Here is a 24,340-nt window from a genome sequence, read left to right as displayed (position 1 = left end):
CTGGGGGAATCTGGGCTGTAAAGCAGAAATGCAGAGAAGCAGCGAAAGGCAGAGCACTGGAGGCACACACGGAAATGCGCGCAGAGGAAGGTCTGTTGACTGTGCCGCTGAATTGTCCTGGTGGGAAGGAGACAAAAGCACCAGACTGTGGTGAGCCCCAGTTCCGACTACACTGAAACCCAGTTCCAGGCGAGAATCTGGGAATCCAGATTCATTAGGGGAGAGACTAGACTGTTTGGCAGCGGGCGAAACTCCAGGGCGCTTTTCTCTCAGAGGTGTTTGCAGGGAGTACAGAGGGACACTGAGACACAGGAACCTCATAGGGCGGGGCTGACAGGAAGCCAAGGCTGTAGGCTCCACCCTGAAACTCCGCCCCATCCAAGCTGAGCACAGAGGCTTTTACAATTTTCAAGTCTAGTTGAATAAGGCTGTCTCCCGGCACAGACACAACTGATCCTCATAGCCAATTGGACTGGAGGTCAAATTCTCCCAGTGTACCAACAGCAATCAAGGCTTAACAACACCAAAACTTTGCACTCAGCCCACAAATGGGGGTATCAAGAGTGACCACCTAGGGAGATTGGGGAAGCTGAGCTATAGGGAGGCAGCCAAAAGGTGAAGACACCGAGGCAGGGGCACGTGGCCTGCCTCGAATAGAAGGGATGAAGGAAGGTAAACTAATGGACGACACAGTGTTCAGAACCACATTTATAGGGTTACTTGGGAATCTTCTGGAGGACCAAGATGGCGGCATGGGGCAGACGCCTGGTTGTTGCCTACCACAACAATTTTGAAACTACAGCTGGAAGGCAGAGCAGACACCATCCAGAACGATGGCCAGAGAAGATGCTGAGAGGGAGTTGACCGATGGGAGTTGGGATCGGGAAGACGAGGCCCAGCTGGGTCCCAGATCGAGGTGCACTTGCCTGGCGACTGGTCGCCGCTGTAGACCCGAGTGCCGCCGCAGCGACCTTGGACCAGCCCGCCGCAGCGCACCGGGAGCACCGGAACTTCGCCGAGCCTGCCACCCAGCAAATTCCGCTGCAGCCACTCTGGAGCTTTGAGAGAATGCCCGAAGGAATTGCTGAGAGGGAATTGACCGACAGGAACGGGGATCGGGAAGACAGGGCCCTGCTGGGTCCCGGGTCTGGGTGAGGCCGCGCCCCTGGGTCCAGGTGAGGCCACGCGCCCCTGGATCCGGGTGAATCTGGATCCCGGGTCCGGGTGAGGCCGCATGCCCCAGAGTCTGGGAGGGGCCGCGCGCCCCTGGGTCTGGGTGAGGCCATGCGCCCCTGTGTCTGGGAGAGGCCACGTGCCCCAGGGTCCAGGTGTAGCTGGATCCCAGGTCCAGGTGAGGCCGTGCGCCCCTGGATCCGGGAGAGGCTGGGTCCCGGGTCCGGGTGAGGCCATGCGCCCCTGGGTCCAGGTGTAGCTGGATCCCGGGTCCCGGTGAGGCTGTGCGCCCCTGGATCCAGGTGAGGCTGGGTCCCAGGTCCGGGTGAGGCCGTGCGCCCCTGGGTCCAGGTGAGGCCCCACGCCCCTGGGTCTGGGTGAAGCTGGATCCCGGGTCCGAGAGAGGCCATGCTACCCAGGGTCCAGGTGTAGCTGGATCCCGGGTCTGGGCGAGGCCGTGTGCCCCTGGGTCCGAGAGAGGCCACGCGCCCCGGGGTCTGGGAGAGGCCACGCACCCCTGGGTCGGGGTGAGGCCGTGTGCCCCTGGATCCGGGTGAGGCTGGGTCCTGGGTCCAGGTGAGGCCGTGCACCACTGGGTCCAGGTGAAGCTGGATCCTGAGTCCGGGTGAGGCCATGTGCCCCTGGATCTGGGTGAGGCTGGGTCCCGGGTCCAGGTGAGGCCATTTGTCCCTGGATCCGGGTGAGGCTGGGTCCCGGGTCGAGGTGAGGCCGCGCGCACCTAGGTCCAGGTGAGGCCACGCGCCCCTGGGTCTGGGAGAGGCCACACGCCCCTGGGTCCGGGTGAGGCCATGTGTCCCTGGATCCGGGTGAGGCGTCGCGCACCTAGGTCTGAGTGAGGCCACGCGTCACCCGGACGCAGGGGCACGTGGCCTCACCCAGACCGAGCGGCGCGTAGCCTCTCCCGGACCCAGGGGTGCAGCCTCACCCGGATCCAGGGACACATGGCCTCACCCGGACCCAGGGGCGTGTGGCCTCTCCCAGACCCAGGGGCGCGTGGCCTCACCTGGACCTAGGTGCGCGCGGTCTCACCTCGACCAAGGACCCAGCCTCACCCGGATCCAGGGACAAATGGCCTCACCTGGACCCGTGGGCGCATGGCCTCTCCCAGACCCAGGGGCACGTGGCCTCATCCGGACCTAGGTGCGCGAGGCCTCACCTGGATCCAGGGACACATGGCCTCACCCGGACCCAGGGTCGCGTGGCCTCTCCCAGACCCAGGGGCACGTGGCCTCACCTGGACCCGGGACCCAGCCTCACCCGGATCCAGGGACACATGGCCTCACCGGAACCCGGGGGCACGTGGCCTCTCCCAGACCCAGGGGCGCGTGGCCTCACCCGGACCTAGATGCGCGAGGCCTCACCCGGATCCAGGGACACATGCCCTCACCTGGACCCAGGGCCACGTGGCCTCACCCGGACCTGGGACCCAGTCTCACCCGGATCCAGGGACACATGGCCTCACCCGGACCCGGGCTCCAGCCTCACCCAGACCCAGGGGTGTGTGGCCTCACTCGGACCCAGGGGCACATGGCCTCCCCCGGGCCCGGGACCCAGCCTCACCCGGATCCAGGGGCACACAGCCTCACCCGGACCCGGGATCTAGCTTCACCTTGACCCAGGGGCACGTGGCCTCACCCGGACCCAGGGGCGCGTGACCTCTCCCAGACCACTGGTCGCGTGGTCTCACCCGGATCCAGGGGCACACGGCCTCACCCGGACCCAGGATTCAGCTTCACCCGGACCCAGGGGCGCATGGCCTCACCCAAACCCGGAATCCGGCTTCTCCTGGACCCAGGGGCACGTGGCCTCACCCAGACCCAGGCGCGTGAGGCCTCATCTAGACCCAAGGGCGTATGACCACACCTGAGCCCAGAGGCTCGCAGCCTCGCCTGGACCCGGGTCTCAGCGGGGTTTTGTCTTCTTGATCCCAATTCCTGTTGGTCAATTCCCTCTCAGCAATTCCTTCGGTCATTTTCTCAGAGCTCCAGGGTGGCTGCCGCAGAAATCATTGGGCGGCGGGCTCGGCGAAGCTCCGGTGTGCCTGGTGCGCAGCGGCGGGCTGGCCCGGGGTTGCTGCGTCGGCCCTTGTGTCTGCAGCAGTAGCCGGTCGCCGAGCGTGTGCACCTGGCCGCTTCCAGGGCATTGAGATTCTTGAAGGACTCGGAGGTCAGCAAGCGTGGAGTCTCCCACCCCATGTCTCCCAGGGGCTCGTCTGTCCATGCTCGGCAGTGAGTGGAGCCGTCCCCTCAGCCGGAGACCGCCGGGGGAACTGCGCTGAGCACGTTCCAGGCCGCCATTGTGTTGCCTGAGCCGTAGTTCTTAAAGTGTGGACTTTGGGTCACCGGCGTCAGCATCATCCCACGTACCCCTCTCTTTTATTCTAGTTGTAGAGCATCTGCTCAGCCAGCCCTCTGGTGGTTCTGGATGGTGTCTGCTCTGCTCTCCCATCGTAGTCTCAAAATTGTTGTGGTAGGCAACGATCAGGCTTCCGCCCTATGCCTCCATCTTGGTCCTCCTTTGTATAGTTAAGTCTTGATTGTTGTTGGTGTCACTGGGAGGAATTGTCCTCCAGCAAATTGGCCGTGAGGACCCTCTTTGTCTGTATAGGAAGAGTTGCTGTGCAGGAGACATGTTTATGGGCCAGGTCTTGATGCAGCAATGCTTTGGCGCTCACTGAGTCTGCCTCCTGAATGTGTCCCTTGTGCGCGTGGTTGAAATCTGGTGTCATCTCACACCGACCACTAGATGCCCTCGTTTCTGGGTCTCCAATGTAGTGTAGGTCAGCTACTGCCTGAGGCACTCAGCAGGGAAAAGCCTCTGCTCAGCTTGGATGGGGCGGAGTTTCAGGGTGGAGCCTACAACCTTGGCTTCCTGTCAGCCCCGCCCTATGAGGTTCCTGTGTCTGTGTCCCTCTGTACTCCTTGCAAACACCTCTGAGAGAAACGCGCCCTGGAGTTTCGCCCGCTGCCAAACAGTCTATTCTCTCCCCTAATGAATCTGGATTCCCAGATTCTCGCCTGGAACTGGGTTTCAGTGTAGTTGGAACTGGGTCTCAGCACAGTCTGGCGCTTCAGCGGCACAGGCAACCTTCCCTCTTCTGCGCACCTTCCTGTGCGCGCCTCTGGATCTCTGCCTTCCGCCGCTCCTCTGTGCCTGCGTCCCACAGCCCAGATTCATTCCCCCAGCGTGCGCCTGGCTTCCCAGGGTTTCGCCCGGAACTGGGGTTCAGTGCAGTCGGAGCTGGTGTTCAGCACAATCTGGAGCTTTTATCTCCTTCCTGCTAGTGAACGCCAGCCAGGCCGTCAGCCGCCCCTTCCTCTCCGGCTCCGTCCTCCCCGCATGCGCGCTTGCTCATGTCTCCGCCCGTGTCTCCATACCTCAGCCTTTTATGGCTCCTCTGATTATCCTTGTGGTTTTCTCTTTCCTTCTAAGTTGTGGGCATTTCAGTCCGCCAGCTTTCCTGTGGTTCTGGATGATGTCTGTTTTGACTTTTAGTTGTATTTTTGAAATTGTGCCAGGCTGTAGGTTAGGTGTTTAACCTATGCTGCCATCTTGGTTTCTCCTGATTTTGATTTTTGATGTTTGATTTTTTTTGTTTGTTTGTTTATCTATTGGTTCTGTGGTGTTTTGTCTCCTTTTTCTTTCTTTTTCTTTTCTCTCTTATCTTTTTCACCATCATTTGGGCTCGCTTTCTCTCCTCTAATTCTCTCTTCTCATGTGGTCACTTATACTGGGGTTATTGGTGTCATGAGTACAGTCATACTTTGTTCCCTTTGTGTCATGTCTTCTTGAGGTGAATTTTATCCTGTCGGGCCAAGATGCTAGAGAGCGAGCCACATAACCAGACAACTGGAGAGGAAACTCCATCCACGAATGGGTCAATAACACCCCAGACCCAACTACAGAGGCAGGAAGAAGGCGGCAGTGAGGGAGAGAGCATGAGTGAGGGAGCAAAAGAGGAGTGTGTGGTCACATGGTGTATCTGTGTGTATGTGTGTGAGTGAGGCACAGTTAGATCCCACAGGACTTTTGGGGACAGGCTAACCGGGCTTGCCTAACTAAAAGCCTCTGCTACCATTGCAAACAGTACCGGGAAGCCGGCTCTTCCTCAGAGGCCTAGACTTTTTGAAGGGGATAGATGCTGTAACTAGGAGCCCAGCCTCACCTCCACCCAGGGTGCCCTCAGATAACACCTGGGACTCTACAGCCACCCCTTCCAGGGGCCTGCTACCCTGCCTGTGGTCCCAGAGTCGAGTCTCAAGTCACCGCAGGCACAGGCTCCTGTGAGTTCTGAAGCACGCTCTCCTCTGACCATCTCAACACTTTAGCGCAGGGCACTGCAACCACGTGAGCAGCAAACACATGAGCAGCTTGCTCCTGTCCAAGGAGCAAAATCCCTGCGAGAAGCCCTCCCCAGACCTAAGAGTAGCAGCATCACATGGCCTGCCCCTGTCCAAGGAGCAGCAGCTGTGTGAGCAGCCTGCTCCCCCGTCCAAGGATCAGCAACAACATGAGCATCCCACCAACAACTGAGGAGTGGCAGCCCCGTGCAGTCTGCCCCTGTCTGAGGAGCAGCAGCTGTGCGCAGCCCGCACCCTGCAACTGTCTGAGGAGCAACAGCTGCATGAGCAGCCTGCCCCCATCCTAGAGCAACAGCTGTGTGAGCAGTCCACCCTGTCCAAGAAACAGCAGCAGCGTGAGCAGCCCACCCCTATTCGAGCAGCCTGCCCAAATTCAAGGAGCTGCAGCCCTATGCAGTCCACACTGGTCCAAGGAGCAGCAGCCACACACAGCCTGCACCTGCCCAGCCAGTTGACCTACCTTCCCCCTCCAAGGAGCAGCAACCACACATGCACCTCACTCCTGCCCGAGGAGCAGCAGCTGCATAAGCACCCTGTCCCCTGTCCGAAGAACATCAGCTTCATGAGCAACCTGCACCTATACAAGGAGCAGCAGCCACGTGAGCAACCCCCCCCCCCCCATCTTAGGAGCAAGAGCTGTGCACAGCCCATCTCCATCTGAGGAGCAGCAGCCTAGTGATCAGCCCACACCCATCTGAGGAACAGCAACTGTGCAATCAGCCTGCCCCACCGCACCCACCAGAGAAGCCGCTTCCAACTGAGGAGCGGCTGCTACCATGACTTCAAAAGGAACAACTACAGCCTGAGGAGCCCCTGCCACCAAGGAGAAGCCCCTGCATGACTCGACATCTAGATCAATCAGTGACAACAAAAATGTGTAGACAAAGAAACTCTCAAAGGAAAGAAAAGGAGGAATCACAAGAAAAGCAGCTAAGTGAAACAGAGGCATGCAATATGTCAAAAAAATAATTCAGAATAAGGATCATACCGTTCATAAATGAGATAGATGAAAAAATCACCGACTTATGTAAGAATCAAGAAGAATTGGATGAGAGTGAAGGAGTGACAGAGGTGTGTGTGGACGTGTGTGGGTGTGTGTGTGAATGAAATAGGGACAGTTGGACCCTGCAGTTCTTCCAGGGGGCATCCAATCCAGGCAGTCCTGGTTGGCAAAACCCCGTGGCTGCTGTAAACACTCCAGGGAGGACAAGAGTAGCACAGAGACCCCGCCATCTTTAAGAAAGGAACTGCTAGAGATTAGAATCCTAACCTTACCACCACCTGGTCTGGTCTTGGAAGCAAACCTGGTCACTACAGCCACTCTGGTAGAAGACCTGTCATCCCAGCAGCAGAAGCGCAAACCCTGAGACCTCCATCTGCAAAAGTGCGCCACTGAAAGCGGTAAGTGCAACCTTCCCCTCCCCAGTGCCGGAGCTCAGGACTCGCGGAGTCCCCAGCCCATAGGCACCCAGGCACTCCACTGCTCAGGCAGTGCTGGGGAACCACTGAGAGCCCCTGAGGGGGTGATTCTGCACAGTCAAGGGTGCGTGGCCCTACAGTGGAATCTCTGAGCTGCCTCTTCCTAAATAACTGCCCCTGGACACCCCTGCGGTGCAACTTCAGTGCCAGGGGGCTTCAGAGCTTTGCACCAGCGGGCACGCCACCAGTTCGCGCACACTCCAGGGTTGGCAAGCTCAGGGCCACAGCAGAAGAAGGCGCCCTGAGCCCATATATCCACAGGGTCCTTTGGAAAGCTGCTTTGGGCCCCTGCTGGGGGTGATTCTGCACAGGCAAGGGCGCGCTGCCCAACATCAGAAAATCTGAACTCCTTTCTCCTGAATAACTTCCCACGTACACACTAGCTGTTCAACTTCAGTGCCAGAGTCTCTCAAATTGCATCAGAGGTGTGCGCCGGCGGGTGTGCCACCAGTTCGCGCACACTCCAGGGCTGGCAAACTCAAGCCCACAGCAGGGGAAGGCGCCCTGAACCCATATATCCACAGGGTTCTCTGGAAAGCTGCTTTGGGCTCCTGCTGGGTGTGATTCTGTACAGGCAAGGGTGCGCTGCCCCACAGCAAAAACTCTGAACTCCTTTCTCCTGAATAACTTCCCACATACACCCTAGCTGTCTAACTTCAGTGCCAGAGTCCCTCAAAGTGCGTCAGAGCAGTGCACCTGCAAACACACCTCCACAGAAGGGAATATACAACAGGCAGGCACCCTGAGCCCATCTACACACAGGGTGCTAGTGGGAGCCACTGGGAGATCTCCCAACAGACAGGTCCTGGGTGCCACTGTGAGTTCCCACTGGACACGCGCGATTTCAACTAAGGGTGCAAGACAGCGAAAACTGGGACACTCCACCCCAAAGCTGCTGACTTTTAGACACCACAGTTGTACCTCTCAAGCTTCCAGGCCTACATCAAGAGAACCCAAGTAGCTCAAGTAGGGAGCTACACTAGATTACCAAGCCCAGGAGAACTGAGAGATTATACCAGTAGCACCATCACCAAAAGATCCTGGGTAGCAAAGCAATTGGAATTACAATTAAATCATTACAGGAAAACATGGGGAGACAGAAAGGAAATTCTCAAAGGAAGGAACAGGAAGAATCACCAGAAAGGGAGTTAAATGAACTTGAGGCTAGCAGCTTAACAGAGAAAGAGTTCAGAGTATTCGTTATAAGGATGTTTAAACGAATGGATGACAAATACACACAACTCAATGAGAGCTATATGGAGCTGAATGAAAATGTCACCAACATGTAAAGAAACCAAGAGGAGATGAAGAACGACATAACTGCAGTAAAGAACACAATGGAAGGCTTAAAGAGCAGAGTAGAAGAGGCTGAGGAACGCATCAGCGAATTAGAAGACAAGGTAGCAAAAAACACACAAACACAGCAGCAATTGGAAAGAAGACTTAAATAGCAAGAGGAGAGCCTAAGGGAACTTCGGGACAACACAAAACGAAACAACCTTCGAATAATAGGGATAAAAGAAGGAGAGGAAGAGAAGCAAGGAATAGAAAACCTATTAGAAGAAATAATGACAGAAAACTTTCCTGATATTGGCAATAAAAGAACTATCCAAGTCCAAGAAGTACACAGAGTCCCAAACAAGTTGAACCCCAAAAGACAGACACCAAGAAACATTATAATTAAATTGACGAACACCAAGGACAAAGCAAGAATCTTAAAGGCTGCCAGAGAGAAACAGAAAGTTACCTACAAGGGATCTCCTATCAGAATATCAACTGATTTATCAACAGAAACACACCAGGCCAGAAGGGAATGGAATGAAATATACAAAGTGATGCAAAACAAGGGACTGAATCCAAGAATACTATACCCAGAAAGGCTATCATTCAAAATTGAAGGTGGAATCAGAAGCTTCACAGACAAAAAAGGGCTAAGAGAGTTCATCACTACCAAACCAGCAATGCAAGAAATGCTAAAGGGGCTGCTGTAAAAAGAAGAAATAGAAAGGCAAGAAGAAACACAAACACTAAGGAAAAATATGTCAACAAACAGGTACTTATCAATAATAACAGTAAACGTAAATGGATTAAATGCACCAATCAAAAGACATAGGGTAGCTGAATGGATAAGAAAACATGACCCATATATTTGCTGTCTACAAGAGACCCACCTAAGAGCAAAAGACTCACACAGACTGAGAGTGAAGGCATGGAAAAACATTTTTCAGGCAAATGGAAATGAGAAAAAAGCTGGGGTTGCGATACTTATATCAGATAAAATAGACCTCAAAGTAAAGGCTTTAATAAGAGATAAGGAAGGCCACTACATAATACTAAAGGGAGCAATCCAGCAAGAAGATATAACTCTGGTAAACATATATGCACCCAACGCAGGAGCGCCCAAATACATAAAAAATCTGCTGGAAGACATCAAGGGAGAGATCAACATCAATACAATCATAGTAGGGGACTTTAATACACCACTGACATCAATGGATAAATCCTCTGGACAAAAAATCAGCAAAGAAACAGCAATTCTAAATGACACAATAGATCAGATGGACCTAATTGACATCTTCAGAGTATTTCACCCCAAAGCCAGGGAATATACATTCTTCTCAAGTGCACATGGGACATTCTCAAAAATAGACCACATATTGGGTAACAAGCAAAGTCTCCCCAAATTAAAAAAGATTGAAATCATATCAAGCATTTTCTCAGACCACAATGGCATAATATTAGAAATAAATTACAATAAAAACATTCCAAAAAATTCAAACACTTGGAAACTGAATAGCATGCTACTAAACAATGATTGGGTTATCAATGAGATCAAAGAAGAAATTAAAAACATCCTGGAAACTAATGACAATAAAAATACAACATCGCAAGTCCTATGGGACACAATGAAAGCAGTCCTGAGAGGCAAATGTATAGCTCTACAGGCCTACCTCAAAAAACAAGAAAAAATGTTAATAGATCATCTATCTCAACAACTCAAAGAATTAGAAAGGGAGTAACAAGAGAAGCCCACAGTGAGCAGAAGAAAGGAAATAATAAAAATCAGAGCAGAAATGAATGACATAGAGACCAAAAAAAACAATACACAAGATCAACAAAACCAAGAGCTGGTTCTTTGAAAGGATAAACAAGATGGATGAACCTCTAGCCAGGCTCACCAAGAAACAAAGAGAGAGGACCCAAATAAACAAAATCAGAAATTAAAGAGGTGAAATAACAACAAACCCCACAGAAATACAATGGATTGTGAAAAAATACTATGAACAACTCTACTCCAAAAAACTAGACAACCTGGAGGAAATGGACACATTCCTAGAAAAACACAACCTTCCAAAACTTACTCAGGAAGAGACTAAAAATCTCAATAGGCTGATAACTATGGAAGAAATTGAAGAAGTTATCAAAAAGCTTTCAGCAAACAAAAGCCCGGGCCAGACGGCTTCACAGGGGAATTTTATAAAACATTCAAGGAAGAGCTAAAACCTATCCTCCTCAGACTATTCCAGAAAATTCAAGAAGAAGGAACACTTCCCAGCTCCTTCTATGAAGCCAGCATCACCCTAATACCAAAACCAGGTAAAGATAACACAATGAAGGAGAATTACAGACCAATATCCCCCATGAACATAGATGCCAAAATCCTCAACAAAATTCTAGCAAATCGAATCCAGCAATACATCAGAAAGATCATACACCACGACCAAGTAGGATTTATCCCTGGGATGCAAGGATGGTACAATATCCACAAATCAATAAACGTGATACATCACATAAACAAACTCTCAGCAAGCTGGGAATAGAAGGATCATACCTCAACATAATAAAAGCCATATATGACAAACCCACAGCCAACATCATACTCAATGGGCAAAAACTAAAACCATTTCCCCTAAGAACAGGAACAAGACAGGGATGCCCACTCTCACCACTCCTGTTCAACATAGTGTTGGAAATACTAGCCATTGCAATCAGACAAGAAGAAGAAATAAAAGTCATCTAAATTGGTAAAGAAGAAGTAAAACTGTCTTTATTTGCAGATGACATGATACTGTACAAAAACACCCTAAAGACTCCATAAAAAAATTAATAGACTTAATAAATGAATTAGGCAATGCAGCAGAATACAAAATTAACACCAAGAAATCTATAGCATTTCTATACACCAATAATGAACTTACAGAAAGAGAGACTAAAAAAGCAATGCCATTTATCATCACACCAAAAAATTAAGATACCTAGGAATAAACTTAACTAAGGTGCTAAAAGACCTATACGAGGAAAACTACAGGACACTGAAAAAAGAGATAGAGCAAGATATAAACAGATGGAAGAACATACCATGTTCATGGCTTGGAAGAATCAACATCATCAAAATGTCCATACTACCCAATGCAATCTATAATTTCAATGCACTTCCCATGAAAATAACAACGGCATACTTCACAGACCTAGAATGAACTTTCCAAAAATTCATCCGGAATAAAAAAAGACCCCGAATAGCCACAGCAATCCTGAGAAAGAAGAACAAAGTAGGTGGGATCTCCATACCAGATTTCAAGCTGTATTACAAAGCCACTGTTCTCAAAACTGCCTGGTATTGGCACAAGAACAGACATATAGATCAATGGAATAGAATAGAGAACCCAGAAATAGATCCAAATCACTATTCTCAATTAATATTTGAAAAAGGAGGCATGAACATACAATGGAGTCAAGACAGTCTCTTCAACAAATGGTGTTGGGAAAATTGGACAGATACATGCAAAAAAATGAAACTAGACTACCAACTTACACCATACACAAAAATAAACTCAAAATGGATCAAGGACTTAAACATAAGACAGGAAACCATAAAAATACTAGAGGAATCTACAGGCAGAAAAATCTCTGACATATGCCAAAAGAACTTCTTCGCTGATACTGCTCCTAGGGCAATGGAAGCTAAAGAGAAAATAAACAAATGGGACTACATCAAAATAAAAAGCTTTTGCACAGCAAAGGAAACCATCAATAAAACAACAAGAAAGCCCACTACATGGGAGAACATATTTGCCAATGATATCAACGATAAGGGTTTAATCTCCAACATTTACAGGGAACTCATGCAGCTTAACAAAAAGAAGATAAACAACCCAATCAAAAAATGGGCAACTGATCTAAATAGACACTTTTCGAAAGAAGACAGAAGGAAGGCCAAGAGACATATGAAAACCTGCTCTAAATCACTAATCATTAGAGAGATGCAAATCAAAACAACAATGCGGTACCACCTCACACCTGTCAGAATGGCCATTATCAACAAGTCAACAAATGACAAGTGCTGGAGAGGATGTGGAGAAAAAGGAACCCTCGTGCACTGTTGGTGGGAATGCAGACTGGTGCAGCCACTGTGGAGAACAGTATGGAGTTTCCTTAAAAAACTAAAAATAGAACTCCCATTTGACCCAGTGATCCCACTTCTAGGAATATATCCCAAGAAACTGGAAACATCAATCAGAAAGGATATTTGCACCCCTATGTTCATAGAAGCACAATTCACCATAGCTAAGATTTGGAAACAGCCTAAGTGCCCATCAGCAGATGAGTGGATTAAAAAACTGTGGTACAACTACACAATGGAATACTACACTGCGGTAAAAAAGAAGGAGCTCTTACCATTTACAACAATATGGATGGAGATGGAGAACATTATGCTTAGTGAAATAAGCCAGTCAGAGAAAGATAAATATCACATGATCTCACTCATTTGTGGAATATAATGAACAACATAAACTGATGGGGAGAAAATAGATCCAGAAACAGAGAAACATCAATCAGAACATCAAACCTCAGGGAAGAAATTGTGAGATAACCAGAAACCAAGAATGCCTGAGAACGCCTTTCTAGCCACGCTAGCAATCATCAGATGTACGGTAATTTTACCTGGGACAAGAGGGTAAGTATTTTGATCTTATGCTCCTGACCCTTCATGGGTAAGACCCCTTACGTGGGCTGATCCCCTGACTAATGTAGTTACCAATAATACCAAACACCCTGGACATATAGGAGGTCCATGGGTGGGGCAAGAAAGTATAAATACACAGGGGTCTCCACCCAGCTTCCCTTTTGTATGACACGAAATCAAGACAATGTCCCCTTGTGTGTACAACTAAAGAGAGGATTCTGGCTTATGTGGATACCAAAGAAAGGGTGTCACTACTATCACTACATGTCCCCGGTAGAGGTGCAAAAAATGTAACTAAGACCTTGTCTACATAAAAGGAAATGGACAGCCAGTTTGAAAGGGAATTCCCATAGATGAGAACAAAGAATATCCTTACATGATATTATTCTACACTATCATTAAAATTTATTCCCAGATTTGGATCACCCCCAGTACTTATAATAGTTCCTCGCACCCTTGGGAATAAAAAAAAAAAGCCATCTGTTTGGTGCTTGGAGACAAACTTAACACATCTCTTGATACTTTAGAATTACTACAGCATAATATACAATTATCCCAAGCAAACGTACAAACTAATTCTTAGAATGTCTGGCAGCAATTTAAAAAGGACATGTAAGGATTTAACCCTTTTCGTTGTGTGGAGGGCCTCCTGGGAGGGAACCTGAGCATTCTATATTGGTCCCTCTTACCCTTTAGGCCAAGAGAGACCCTCTTGACACAATTCAATTGCTCACAGCTGTTGCATGAGCTCTCTGTCCATGTCGAGGTTGAAGTCTTGTTATGGCTGGTGCCATGGATCTGTCTCTCACCCAGTAGGGCGAACTGAGCCCCCCCTGGAGAAGAAACCTGGGTTCTAAAAGATATGTGATCAGTGCTGGGGCCCCGCCAGCAGGCGAGGGGATCCCAAGACAGGAGCTGGGCATGGAGGCCATGGGGGCATAGGCTACCAAGGAGACAAAACTGAACCTCACGTCACCCTGCTTGGCCCTGGAGGATGGCTGGTTAGCCAGAGACGGGTAAGATTCCTCAAGGAAGGAACAACCTAAGACAGGCACAGTCGCAGAGGGGCCATCAGGAGAGAATTTGGGGATCAACAGAGGTGGGGCACAGACCCTCACCCCCCCAACATTGCAAGGGCCTGAATCCTAGCCCCTTCTGAGGGAGGTCTCCTGCCCCCATGGTTGCTTCGTGCTTCCCATGCCCAGCTCAGATCAGGACCCAGGTGACCGACAGAGACTTGGCCGACAGCAGCTGCCCTCTCACTTAAACAAGAATTGTTTGAGTTGTCTTGTACCCACGTTGTGGGGAAGTGGGTTTATGATATCTAAATCCAGCCTACCACTAGGAATGCTCAGGACCTACTCAAAAAGGCAAATAATCCCTTCCACCAATATTTACAGGGTAAAACAAGATTATTGTTAGAGTAATAAATTTGACAGTAAAATAGTAGTCAAGTTTTCAGGCAAATTTAAATTGGCCAGTTGAAACAAGTGAATATTCTAGAAAAAATAATTGTACTGGACAAAAAGGTGTTCCTAAAGTGTCAACTAAAATTTTTATTGGTACTTCATCTCACGATAAAATTGTGTACCATATAATGAACCTAAAACAGTAATATTATAGTACGAAAAATTAAAATTTAAAAGCCATCAAGACTACATTATAAAATTTTCAAAAGCCTCCTAACATTTAAATCAAAAAAAGGAGGGGATAGTAGAGGAATATCATGTAAGGAAAAATATCCTGTAAGTAAATTACATCTAGAAAATTAATACTTTAGAAAATTAATTGTAAGGCTAAAAGCAAGACACCCATGAAAAACACACAAGGTGATAAAACAAGCCAGAGGAAAATCATTTGGGCAAAAATTGAAAAAGGATCCCCAGTCAAATTTATATAAAATATTCCTTTATTAACTTTTGGTCGAGAATATGTTTGTATATTTTCAGAAAACAACTCCGAGACCATGTGGATTCTAGCAAGAGAAGAATCGACAGGACTACTCCAGCCATGAAGACAGAAGAGAAGCAGTCCAGAGACAGAAGACGCTGATGTGGCCTTCCCATACTAGCAGTTAGCAGCTGTGCATCACTGCAGATTGCCCAGGACCAAACCAGACAGAGTCGGACCTGCATTACCACCAGTTGTCCACCATTCAGAACTGAAATGTCAGTGCTGACATGTACACATAAGGAACTGTTGGACATTGAAATTGGGTCACAAAGAAACTGTTGGCCCAGAAAGAAAATCACTACAGACCGATTCATTTGCCTGTCACCATAACCATTATTGCTTGTCTCATTTTTGGTTATTATAAGTGTATTTCTAATAGCACATGATCTCACTCATCTAGGGGAAATAATGACCCAGAAACAAGGAGGCATGGATCAGACTGTCGTGCCTCAGGGGGAGGGTAGGGAAGGGTGGGGGTAAAGGGGGAGATCAACCAAAGGACTTGTGTGCAGACATATGAGCCCAACCAGCGGTCAAGGACAACAGGGGAGTGGGGGCATGTGTGGGGAGGGGGGTGGGATGGAAATGGGGGAACGAGGACAAATATGTGATACCTTAATCAATAAAGAAATTTAAAAAAAGAAGAATTGGATGAAAAAATCAACAAATTATGTAAGATCAAGAAGAAATGAAGAGTGATATAGCTGCAATAAAAACACCATGGAAAGTTTCAGCAGTAGACTAGGAGAATCGGAGGACTAAATTAGCGAATTAGAAGACAGGGAAGCAAAACACACCCAAACTTAACTGCAATTGGAGAAAAAAAAAATTAATAGACAGGAGGAGAGCCTAAGGGAGCTATGGGACAACATGAAACGAAGCAACATACGAATAATACGGTTGCCTTAACAACAGGAAGAGGAACAAGGGTTAGGAAATCTATTTGAATAAATAATGTGAAAAAACTTCCTTGATGTGGAGAAGAAAAAAGTCACACAAGCACAGAGAATGCCAAATAAGATGAACCTGAAAAGACCCACACCAAGACACATCATAATTATGATGGCAAAAGCTCAGGACAAAGAGAGAATCTTAAAGGCTGCAAGACAGAGACAGAAAGTTACATACACAGGATCTCCCATTAGATTATCCAATGATTTCTCAACAGAAACACATCAGGCCAGAAAAGAATGGAAGGATATTTACAAAGTGATGCAAAGCAAGGCACTGAATCGAAGAATACACTATCCAGTAAGGCTATTATTCAAAACTGAAGGGGAAATAAGGATCTCCATGGACAAAAAAAAAAAGGCCAAGGGAGTTTATCACTACCAAGCCAGCAAAGCAAGAAATTCTAAAGGGAATACTGTAAAAAGAAGAAATAAAAAGTTAAGAAGGAACACAGGCACAAAAAATAAAAATGGCTACAAACAAGTACCTATCAGTAATAACCTTAAACATAAATGGCCTAAATTCTCCAGCCAAAAGACATTGAGTGGCTGAATGGATAAAAAACATTACCCATATATATACTGTCTACAAGAGACCCACCTCAGAACAAGGGACTCACACAGACTGAAAGTGAAGGGATGGAAAAATATCTTTCAGGCAAATGGAAATGAAAAAAAAAAAAAAAAGCTGGGGCAGCAATACTTTTACCTGACAAAATAGACCAAAAATGAAGGCCATAACCAGCAAAAAGGAAGGCTACTTCATAATACTACCTACCCAAAACAATCTATAGATTCAATGCACTCTCCATTAAAATATCAATGGTATATTTCACAGACCTAGAAAGAACTCTCCAAAAATTCATCTGGAATTTTAAAAAGTCCCCGAATAGCCACAGCAATCCTGAGAAAGAACAAAGTAGGCGGGATCTCAATACCAGATATCAAGAACATATTTGCCAATGTTATCACCGAGAAGGGTTTAATCTCCAACATTTACAGGGAACGCTTACAACTTAACAAAAGGAAGATAAACAACCCAATCAAAAAATTGGCAAGGGACCTAAATAGATACTTTTCAAAAGAAGACAAAAGGAAGGCCAAGAGACATACGAAAACAGGTGAGGATGTGGAGAAAAGGGAACCCTTGTGTAATGGGGGCGTGGGGAGGAGGAGGAGATAAGGACACACGTGTAATGCCTTAAAAAAAAACACCACAAACAAAAAGAATACAAAAAATAATAATAATAATAAGTCACTTAAAAAAAAGACCCCAAATAGCCACAGCAATCCTGAGAAAGAAGAACAAAGTTGGAGGGATCACAGTACCAGATATTAAGCTGTGTTACAAAGCCACTGTTCTCCAAACTGCCTGATAATGGCACAAGAACAGACATATAGACCAATGGAACAGAGCAGAGAACCCAGAAATCGACCCAAGCCATTTTGCTCAATTAATATTTGACAAAGGAGGCCAGAGCATACAATGGAGTCAAGACAGTCTCTTCAATAAATCGTGTTGGGAAAATTGGACAGATACCTGCAAAAAAATGAAACTAGACCACCAACTTACACCATACTAAATTCAAAATGAATAAAAGACTTAAACGTAAGATGGGAAACCACAAAAATCTTAGAAGAATCCATAGGCAGCAAAATATCAGACATATGTCGTAGCAATATCTTTACAGATACAGTTCCTAGGGCAATGGAAACTAAGAAGAAAATAAACAAATGGGACTACATCAAAATAAAAACTTCTGTACAGCGAAGGAAACAATCAACAAAACAACAAGAAAGTCCACTGCATGAGAGAACATATTTTCCAATGTTTTATCTCATAAGGGTCTAATCTCCAAAATTTATAGGGAACTCATACATATTAACAAAAGGAAGATTAACAATCCAATAAAAAGAAGGAGCAAGGGACCTAATTAGACATTTTTGAAAAGTGGACATACAGAAGGCCAAGAGATATATGAAAACATGCTGAAAGTCCCTAATCATCGGAGAGATGCAAATCAAAATGCCATGTGGTACCATCTCACACCTGTCTGAAAGGCAATCATCAACAAATCTACAAATGACAAGTGCTGGGGAGGATGTGGAAAAAAAAGAAACCCTCATGTACTGTTGGTGGGAATGCAGACTGGTGCAGCCACTGTGGAGAACAGTATGGAGTTTCCTCAAAAAAAAAACTAAAAATGGAAGTCTCATTTGACCCAGTGATCCCACTGCTAGGAATATATCCCAAGAAACTAGAAACACCAATCAGAAAGGATATATGCACCTCTATGTTCATAGCAGCACAATTCACCATATCTAAGATTTGGAAACAGCCTAAGTGCCCATCAGCAGATGAGTGGATTAAAAAACTATGGTACATCTACACAATGGAATACTACAGTGCTGTAAAAAAGAAGGAATTCTTACCATTTGCAATAGCATGGATGGAAATGGAGAGCATTATGCTAAGTGGAATAAGCCAGTCAGTGAAAGATAAATACCATATGATCTCACTCATTTGTGGAATATAAAGAACATTATAAACTGTTGAACAAAAATAGAAACAGTGGCAAAGAAGCATCGAACAGACTGTCAAACTACAGTGGGAAGGCAAGGCAGGGTTTGAGGGGTAAGAGATCAACTGAAGGACCTGTATGCATGCATATAAGCACAACCAATGGACACAAGGCACTGGGGGGGAGGTGAGGGCAAGTGCTGGGGGTTAGGGGAGGCTGTGGGGAGGTCAATGGGAAAAAAAGGAGACATATGTACTTCTATTTGTAATACCTTAAACAATAAAATAAAAAAATAAAAATATTGTTGCACATTTACACAATGGAATACTACACTGCTGTAAAAAATAAAGATCTCTTACCATTTGCAACAGCATTGATGGACATAGAGAGCATTATGCTAAGCGAAATAATCCAGCCGGAGAAAGATAAATATCACATGATCTCACTCATTTGTGGTATATAATGAACAACATAAACCGATGAACAAAAATAGATCCAGAGACAGAGAAGAATCAAACAGACCGTCAAACCTCAAAGGGAAGGCAAGGGAGGGTTTGGGTGGTAGGTAAGCAATCATCTAAAGGACTTGTATGCGTGCATATAAGCATAACCAATGGACACAGAAACTAAGGTGGAGAGGGCATGTTGGAGGGTAGTAGTGGCTGGGCAGAGGTCAATGTGTGGGGGAAGGAGACATATGTAGTACTTTAAACAATAAAGAATTAAAAATAAATAAATAAAAATATAGCATTGGCTGATGCTTATGTCATGATGAAAGCTCAAGGTTAGTATGCTACTCTAATATGATCATGCACTTTTATACCTATCAATGGAGTCCCATACATAATAATAATTATTTTCTTGAACAATCTTACCTAATAATAGAGAAACATGTAAATTGACCGTCTTCTGCTACACCCACAGCCAATCAGTATGCAAATTAACCCAAAAAGATGGAGGTTAATTTGCATACATACCTGGGTCCCAGGAACCTCCTCGGCACCCAGGTCACTCCCAGCCAGCCATCGGAGGGGCTGAGCCTGTGATCGGAGGGGCGGGGCGAGGGGGGGCGGGGAAGGGGGCGTGCTTCCCAAGCCTAAAGCCTGGAGCTTGGGAAGGGGCCAAGCCTGTGACCAAACGCAGACCATCTGGAAGTCAGCGCTGGGTTGCCCAGCTGCAGCCTGTCAACCCAGCACTGACTGCTCAGGTGGCTGAGACCCAAAAAGTGAGTCAGGGTCTGATCTGCAGCCTCAGTGGAAGCTGTTGATCAGTGTACTTACCTCTCTCTTTCTCTCCCTCTTTCTTTCTGATCTTCGCCAGCAGCCAGGCTTTTCTTTCTCTCCCCGGCTTGGAGGGGACTGCTGTTAAGCCCCGCCTCTTTGATCAGGCCCAGAGATAGGCCTGGAGATGCTGACTGGCATAGGAACCAACCAATCAGAACCAAAGGTGGGTGCTGTGGGGAACCAATTGCTGCCTAGGAGGCGGAGCTTCTGACACTGACTAGCATAGGAACTGACCAATAAGAACCAAAGGTGGGTGATGTGGGGAGCCAATGGCTGCCTAGGAGGTGGAGCTTCTAATGCTGACTGGCATAGGAACTGACCAAAGAGAAACAAAGGCGGGTACTGTGGGGGAGCCAATGGCTGCCTAGGAGGTGGAGCTTTTGATGCTGACTGGCATAGGAACCAACCAATCAGAACCAAAGGTGCGTGCTATGGGGAGCCAATGGCTATCTAGGAGGTGGAGCTTTTGACACTGACTGGCATTGAAACCGACCAATGAGAATCAAATCTGGGTGCTGTGGGGAGCCAATGGCTGCCTAGGAAGTGAAGCTTTTGATGCTGGCATAGGAAGGGAACAATCAGAACCAATTTGGCCAGCAGAGGAGGGCAGTTGGGGGCGACATCAGGCCTGCAGGAGAGGGCAGTTAGGGGTGATCAGGCAGGCAGGTGAGCAGTTAGGAGCCAATGGTCCCAGATTGTGAGAGGGGTGTCTGTCGACTGCCGGTTTAGGCCCGATCCCTGGGATCGAGCCTAAAATGGCAGTCGGACATCCCGCATGGGGTCCCCAATTGGAGAGGGTGTAGGCTGAGTTGAGGGAATCTCCCCTCCGTGCACGAATTTCATGCACCGGGCTTCTAGTTTTTGATAATTGTTATTATACAACTTAATTAAATGATGTATGCTCAAGATTTATGAGCACTAAAAACAAGAATTGTTTCTATGAAAACCAAGTTGATCACTTTGCAAAAACTGAATAAGGGAGAAAAATCTAAAATGTGCTGTCAAATTAATTTGGGGTATGATAGTAATAAAATATTGGGGGTGGAAACTCTGGAAGGACTCTGGTCTCAAATTGCTTTGCAAGACTCTACATTCTTGTTCTAAGTTATGTAAGCAAATGCTGAAAATCATATATGATGCATTATGGGTATGTTTTATGGAAGAAAGCAAAGGGAAACCAATCAGAAATCCTTATTCAAAAAAGTCTTGACACTACATCAAAAGATTAGTATATGAATATAAAAGTATATGGTTTGGGTCAAAATAAACAGTTTAAGGTGTTTGTATGTATGAATATATTTATTATTCTTTAGCAAATATTATCAATCAACTAACCAACAACCACCTTTGACCACATTAAAGGGGAGTGTAATATATCAATATGTTGATTATGTACTTAAAAAATACAGACTATACAATTCAGATTTTGAAAAATAACAAACTGAGACAAAATATAGCATATTATTAACAGTAGCAGGATAGGTTATTTTTACTTTTTTCTTGTAGTTGTTATATTTTCCAGATAAATGCAATATACATTATAAAATTTAAGAGCATAGTGCCATACAAAGAGTCTTATAGATGCTTCTCCTGTTTCCAACGCTGACTCCAACATTCAAAATATTTCTCATGCTTTCCTAAGAAAATTGTTCCTGAAGTTACAGATGATAATCACTCATCCTTCTGACTTTATAGATATATCTCATTTTAATCCCAAAATATTACTGTATTAGCTTTGCCTGCCATAACAAAATACTATATACTGGGTTGCTTAAACAATAGGAATTTATTTCTGATACTTGTGGAGGCTGGAAGTTTGAGATCAGAGTGCCAGACTTGTTGGGTTCTGGTGAAACTTCTCATCCTATCTTGCAGATGGCTGCCTTCTTGCTGTGTCCTCACAAAGCAAAGAGGGAGATAATTCTTCTTCTCTCTCCCTCTTCTTAGAAGGCCACTAATCCTATGGAATTAGGATTCCAACCTTATGACCCAATTTAACCTTAATTACTTCCTAAAATCCCTTTCCCCAAATAGACACCTTAGTCCTGTTTGAAGGTTAGATGGGACACAATTTTGTCCATAGCAATGACCCAGCTTGATAGCTCACTTTAGTTACTATAATTGCTCTTAATAACTTTAGCTTTTTCCAAACATTAAGTACACTCTCAAATAATGAAGATTTGTGAGGCATTTTGGAAAGAATGTGTCCAGTTACTGAAGGCCAAAAGAAGAGTTCCAAGAATGTGTTGAGTACCTGCAATAAATATGAGGAGGCAACACATCATCGTGGTTAAGAATGTAGTTCTGGAGCCAGACACACCTGAATCTAGTTCTGACACCTCTACCACTAAGGGGATGATCTTGGGCAGGCTATTTAATCAGTTTCCTCAATTGTAAAATAGAATTGTCAGAAGCCAAACACTAAAGGTCACGTATTATGTGATTCCATTTATATTAAATGTCCAGAACTGGCAAATCCATTGAGACAGAAAGCAGATTGATGATTTCCAGGTACGTGGGGGAGAGGAAATGGGGAGTGACTGCTAATTAACATAGGATATCTTTTTGGGAGGATGAAACTATTCTGGAATTAGTTGTTATGGTTATACAACACAGTGCATATACTAAAACCACTTAATTTTACACTTTAAAAGGTGAATCTTATGGTATATGGATTGTATATCAATTTAAGAAAATAATCATAGTGAACATCTAACAAGAATATTTATGTCAAGTACTTTACACAGTGTTTGATCCATAGGAAGAGCTCAAGAAGTGTTTACTGTTTTGTAGGGTAGCCATATTTTATCATCTAAATTAGAACACTTTTAAAGGTTATAAAGGCACTAGTAATTATTACATTTTCACAACAGGTATAAACCAGGATTTTCCTAATGTCTGGCTAACTAAATATTAACATTTGGGCCATTAAAAGGGTCTGTTTTAATAAGGGTAGAATTTGTTGGAATATTCAAGATCTGGAATATTAGGGACTACACACTTGGCAGTTAGTTTGCCCTCCTAGAAACCCATGCCTGTTGACCATTCCTTCACTGGCAAGTAAATGAGTTGTCTTTTAGTCATGTTAACCCTGATTTTACATTTTCATAGATAAGGCTCAACCATAATAGTCAGAAAAAGACAGGGACATAAACCTGCTTCATCTGTCTCTTTTTTAATAATATATTTTATTGATTTCAGAGAGGAAAGGAGAGGGAGAAAGAGATAGAAACATCAATGATGAGAGAATCATTGATCAGCATCCTCCTGTATGCCTCACACGGGGATTGAGTTGAAACCCGAGTGCCAGAAACAAATCAGTTTCACTAAAAGAGAGATGGTGACAGGAAGCCAGGGAGGCTGGTCAACAACCTTAATTGCTCTAACCACTCACCCTTTAGTTGAGACATTGTTAGCTGAAGCAGCCTCCACCTTTGTTTTTCCCATGTAAATTTCTGTTTATCCTGGCTAAGATGTTTTCCTCAAAGCCTCAATAAAAGGGATGGCAGGGCCAGAGCAGGGAGGAGTTCTCCCACTAGAGTTGGACTACCGCCTGGCCCCCCATTTCGCCAAATTGAATTTCTTCAAGTCTCCTTTCATTTGTGTGCGGCCCTTCTCCAGAACTCGAACCCTGAACCACACGGGACGTGGAAAGGGATTCCTACACCCAAGCATATGCCCTGACCGGGGATTGAACCATGACCTCCTGGTTCATAGATTAACGCTCAAGCACTGAGCCACGCCTGCTGGGCCGCTTCATCTTTCTTAACCTTCTCCTTAAACACTTCAAGAGCAAATCCCTCACCTCTCCTTTAACATGTTCTTTCTCCATTTTTTATTCTCTTTTTCCAGTTCATTTTGTTTTCTTGTTGTAATGTCTCCCTGCCCAAACTCCAGGCTTACTTTTGATGCACTTGCCTTTGTCCTTAATCTTTTGTGACCCTTTCCACTGTCCCTTTCATTCAACACATTATTGAGCACCTGTTTCATGCCAGTTACTTTATTGGGCTCCAGGCATACCTAGGTAAAAAAGACACAGGCATTACCTCCAAGAAATATGTAGGCTGGCAGGCAAGGCAGGCATATCAATAGGTAATAACAGTAGTTGGGGGCTAATTGCCCTTGTGGAAGTATACATAGAGGGGATATTATGAGATCACATCCAGAGGGCACTTTATCCAGAAATATGGGAAAGGGTGTAGCACAATGGATTCCTAACAGAGGTAGCACCTAATCTGAGACAAGAAGCAAGAATTAAAGTTAGCTAGATTAAGAGGAGGATAGAAAAGTGTGAGAGGCAGAGGATATTAGAAAACCTGGTGCGAACAATGAAACTTTGAGTAGTATGGCATTCCTAAAGGAGTGAGATGCAGTGACTGGAAAAGTGGGCAAAAGCCTTACCAAGACAGGCCTTTTGTGCCAGATGAAGCCATATACCTGAAGGCTGGGTTTGGGTGGGGGTAGCTGAATGATTTTAAGAAGGGAATTTATATGGTCAGACTTGTGTTCTAGAAACCCCATCCTGACAATAGTTAGGGCAGAGCCTCCCAAACTGTAAAGTGCATATGAATCACTTGGGCATCTTGTTAAAATAATGCCCATATTCACAACTTTGGGGGTTGGGCCTGAGAAT

The 24,340-nt window shown here is 46.0% G+C and overlaps 1 protein-coding gene across 1 annotated transcript in view; it reads right to left on the bottom strand.

Annotated features, from left to right (window-relative positions):
• The window catches only part of FRMD7 (FERM domain containing 7), a 65,121-nt gene extending 40,893 nt beyond the window's left edge, over positions 1-24,228 (bottom strand). Inside the window, exons 1-2 of the mRNA XM_028128818.2 lie at positions 24,109-24,228; positions 23,611-23,727 (exon numbers count right to left, since the gene is read on the bottom strand). Of these exons, the coding sequence (XP_027984619.2) occupies positions 23,611-23,727; positions 24,109-24,228 (237 nt within the window). The remainder of the gene's footprint in view (positions 1-23,610; positions 23,728-24,108) is intronic.
• Positions 24,229-24,340: the final 112 nt, after the last annotated feature.

The sequence above is a fragment of the Eptesicus fuscus genome, chromosome 1, assembly GCF_027574615.1.
Source record: "Eptesicus fuscus isolate TK198812 chromosome 1, DD_ASM_mEF_20220401, whole genome shotgun sequence".
In the NCBI taxonomy this organism is placed as follows: domain Eukaryota; kingdom Metazoa; phylum Chordata; class Mammalia; order Chiroptera; family Vespertilionidae; genus Eptesicus; species Eptesicus fuscus.
This window is presented reverse-complemented; position numbering and strand designations above follow the sequence as displayed.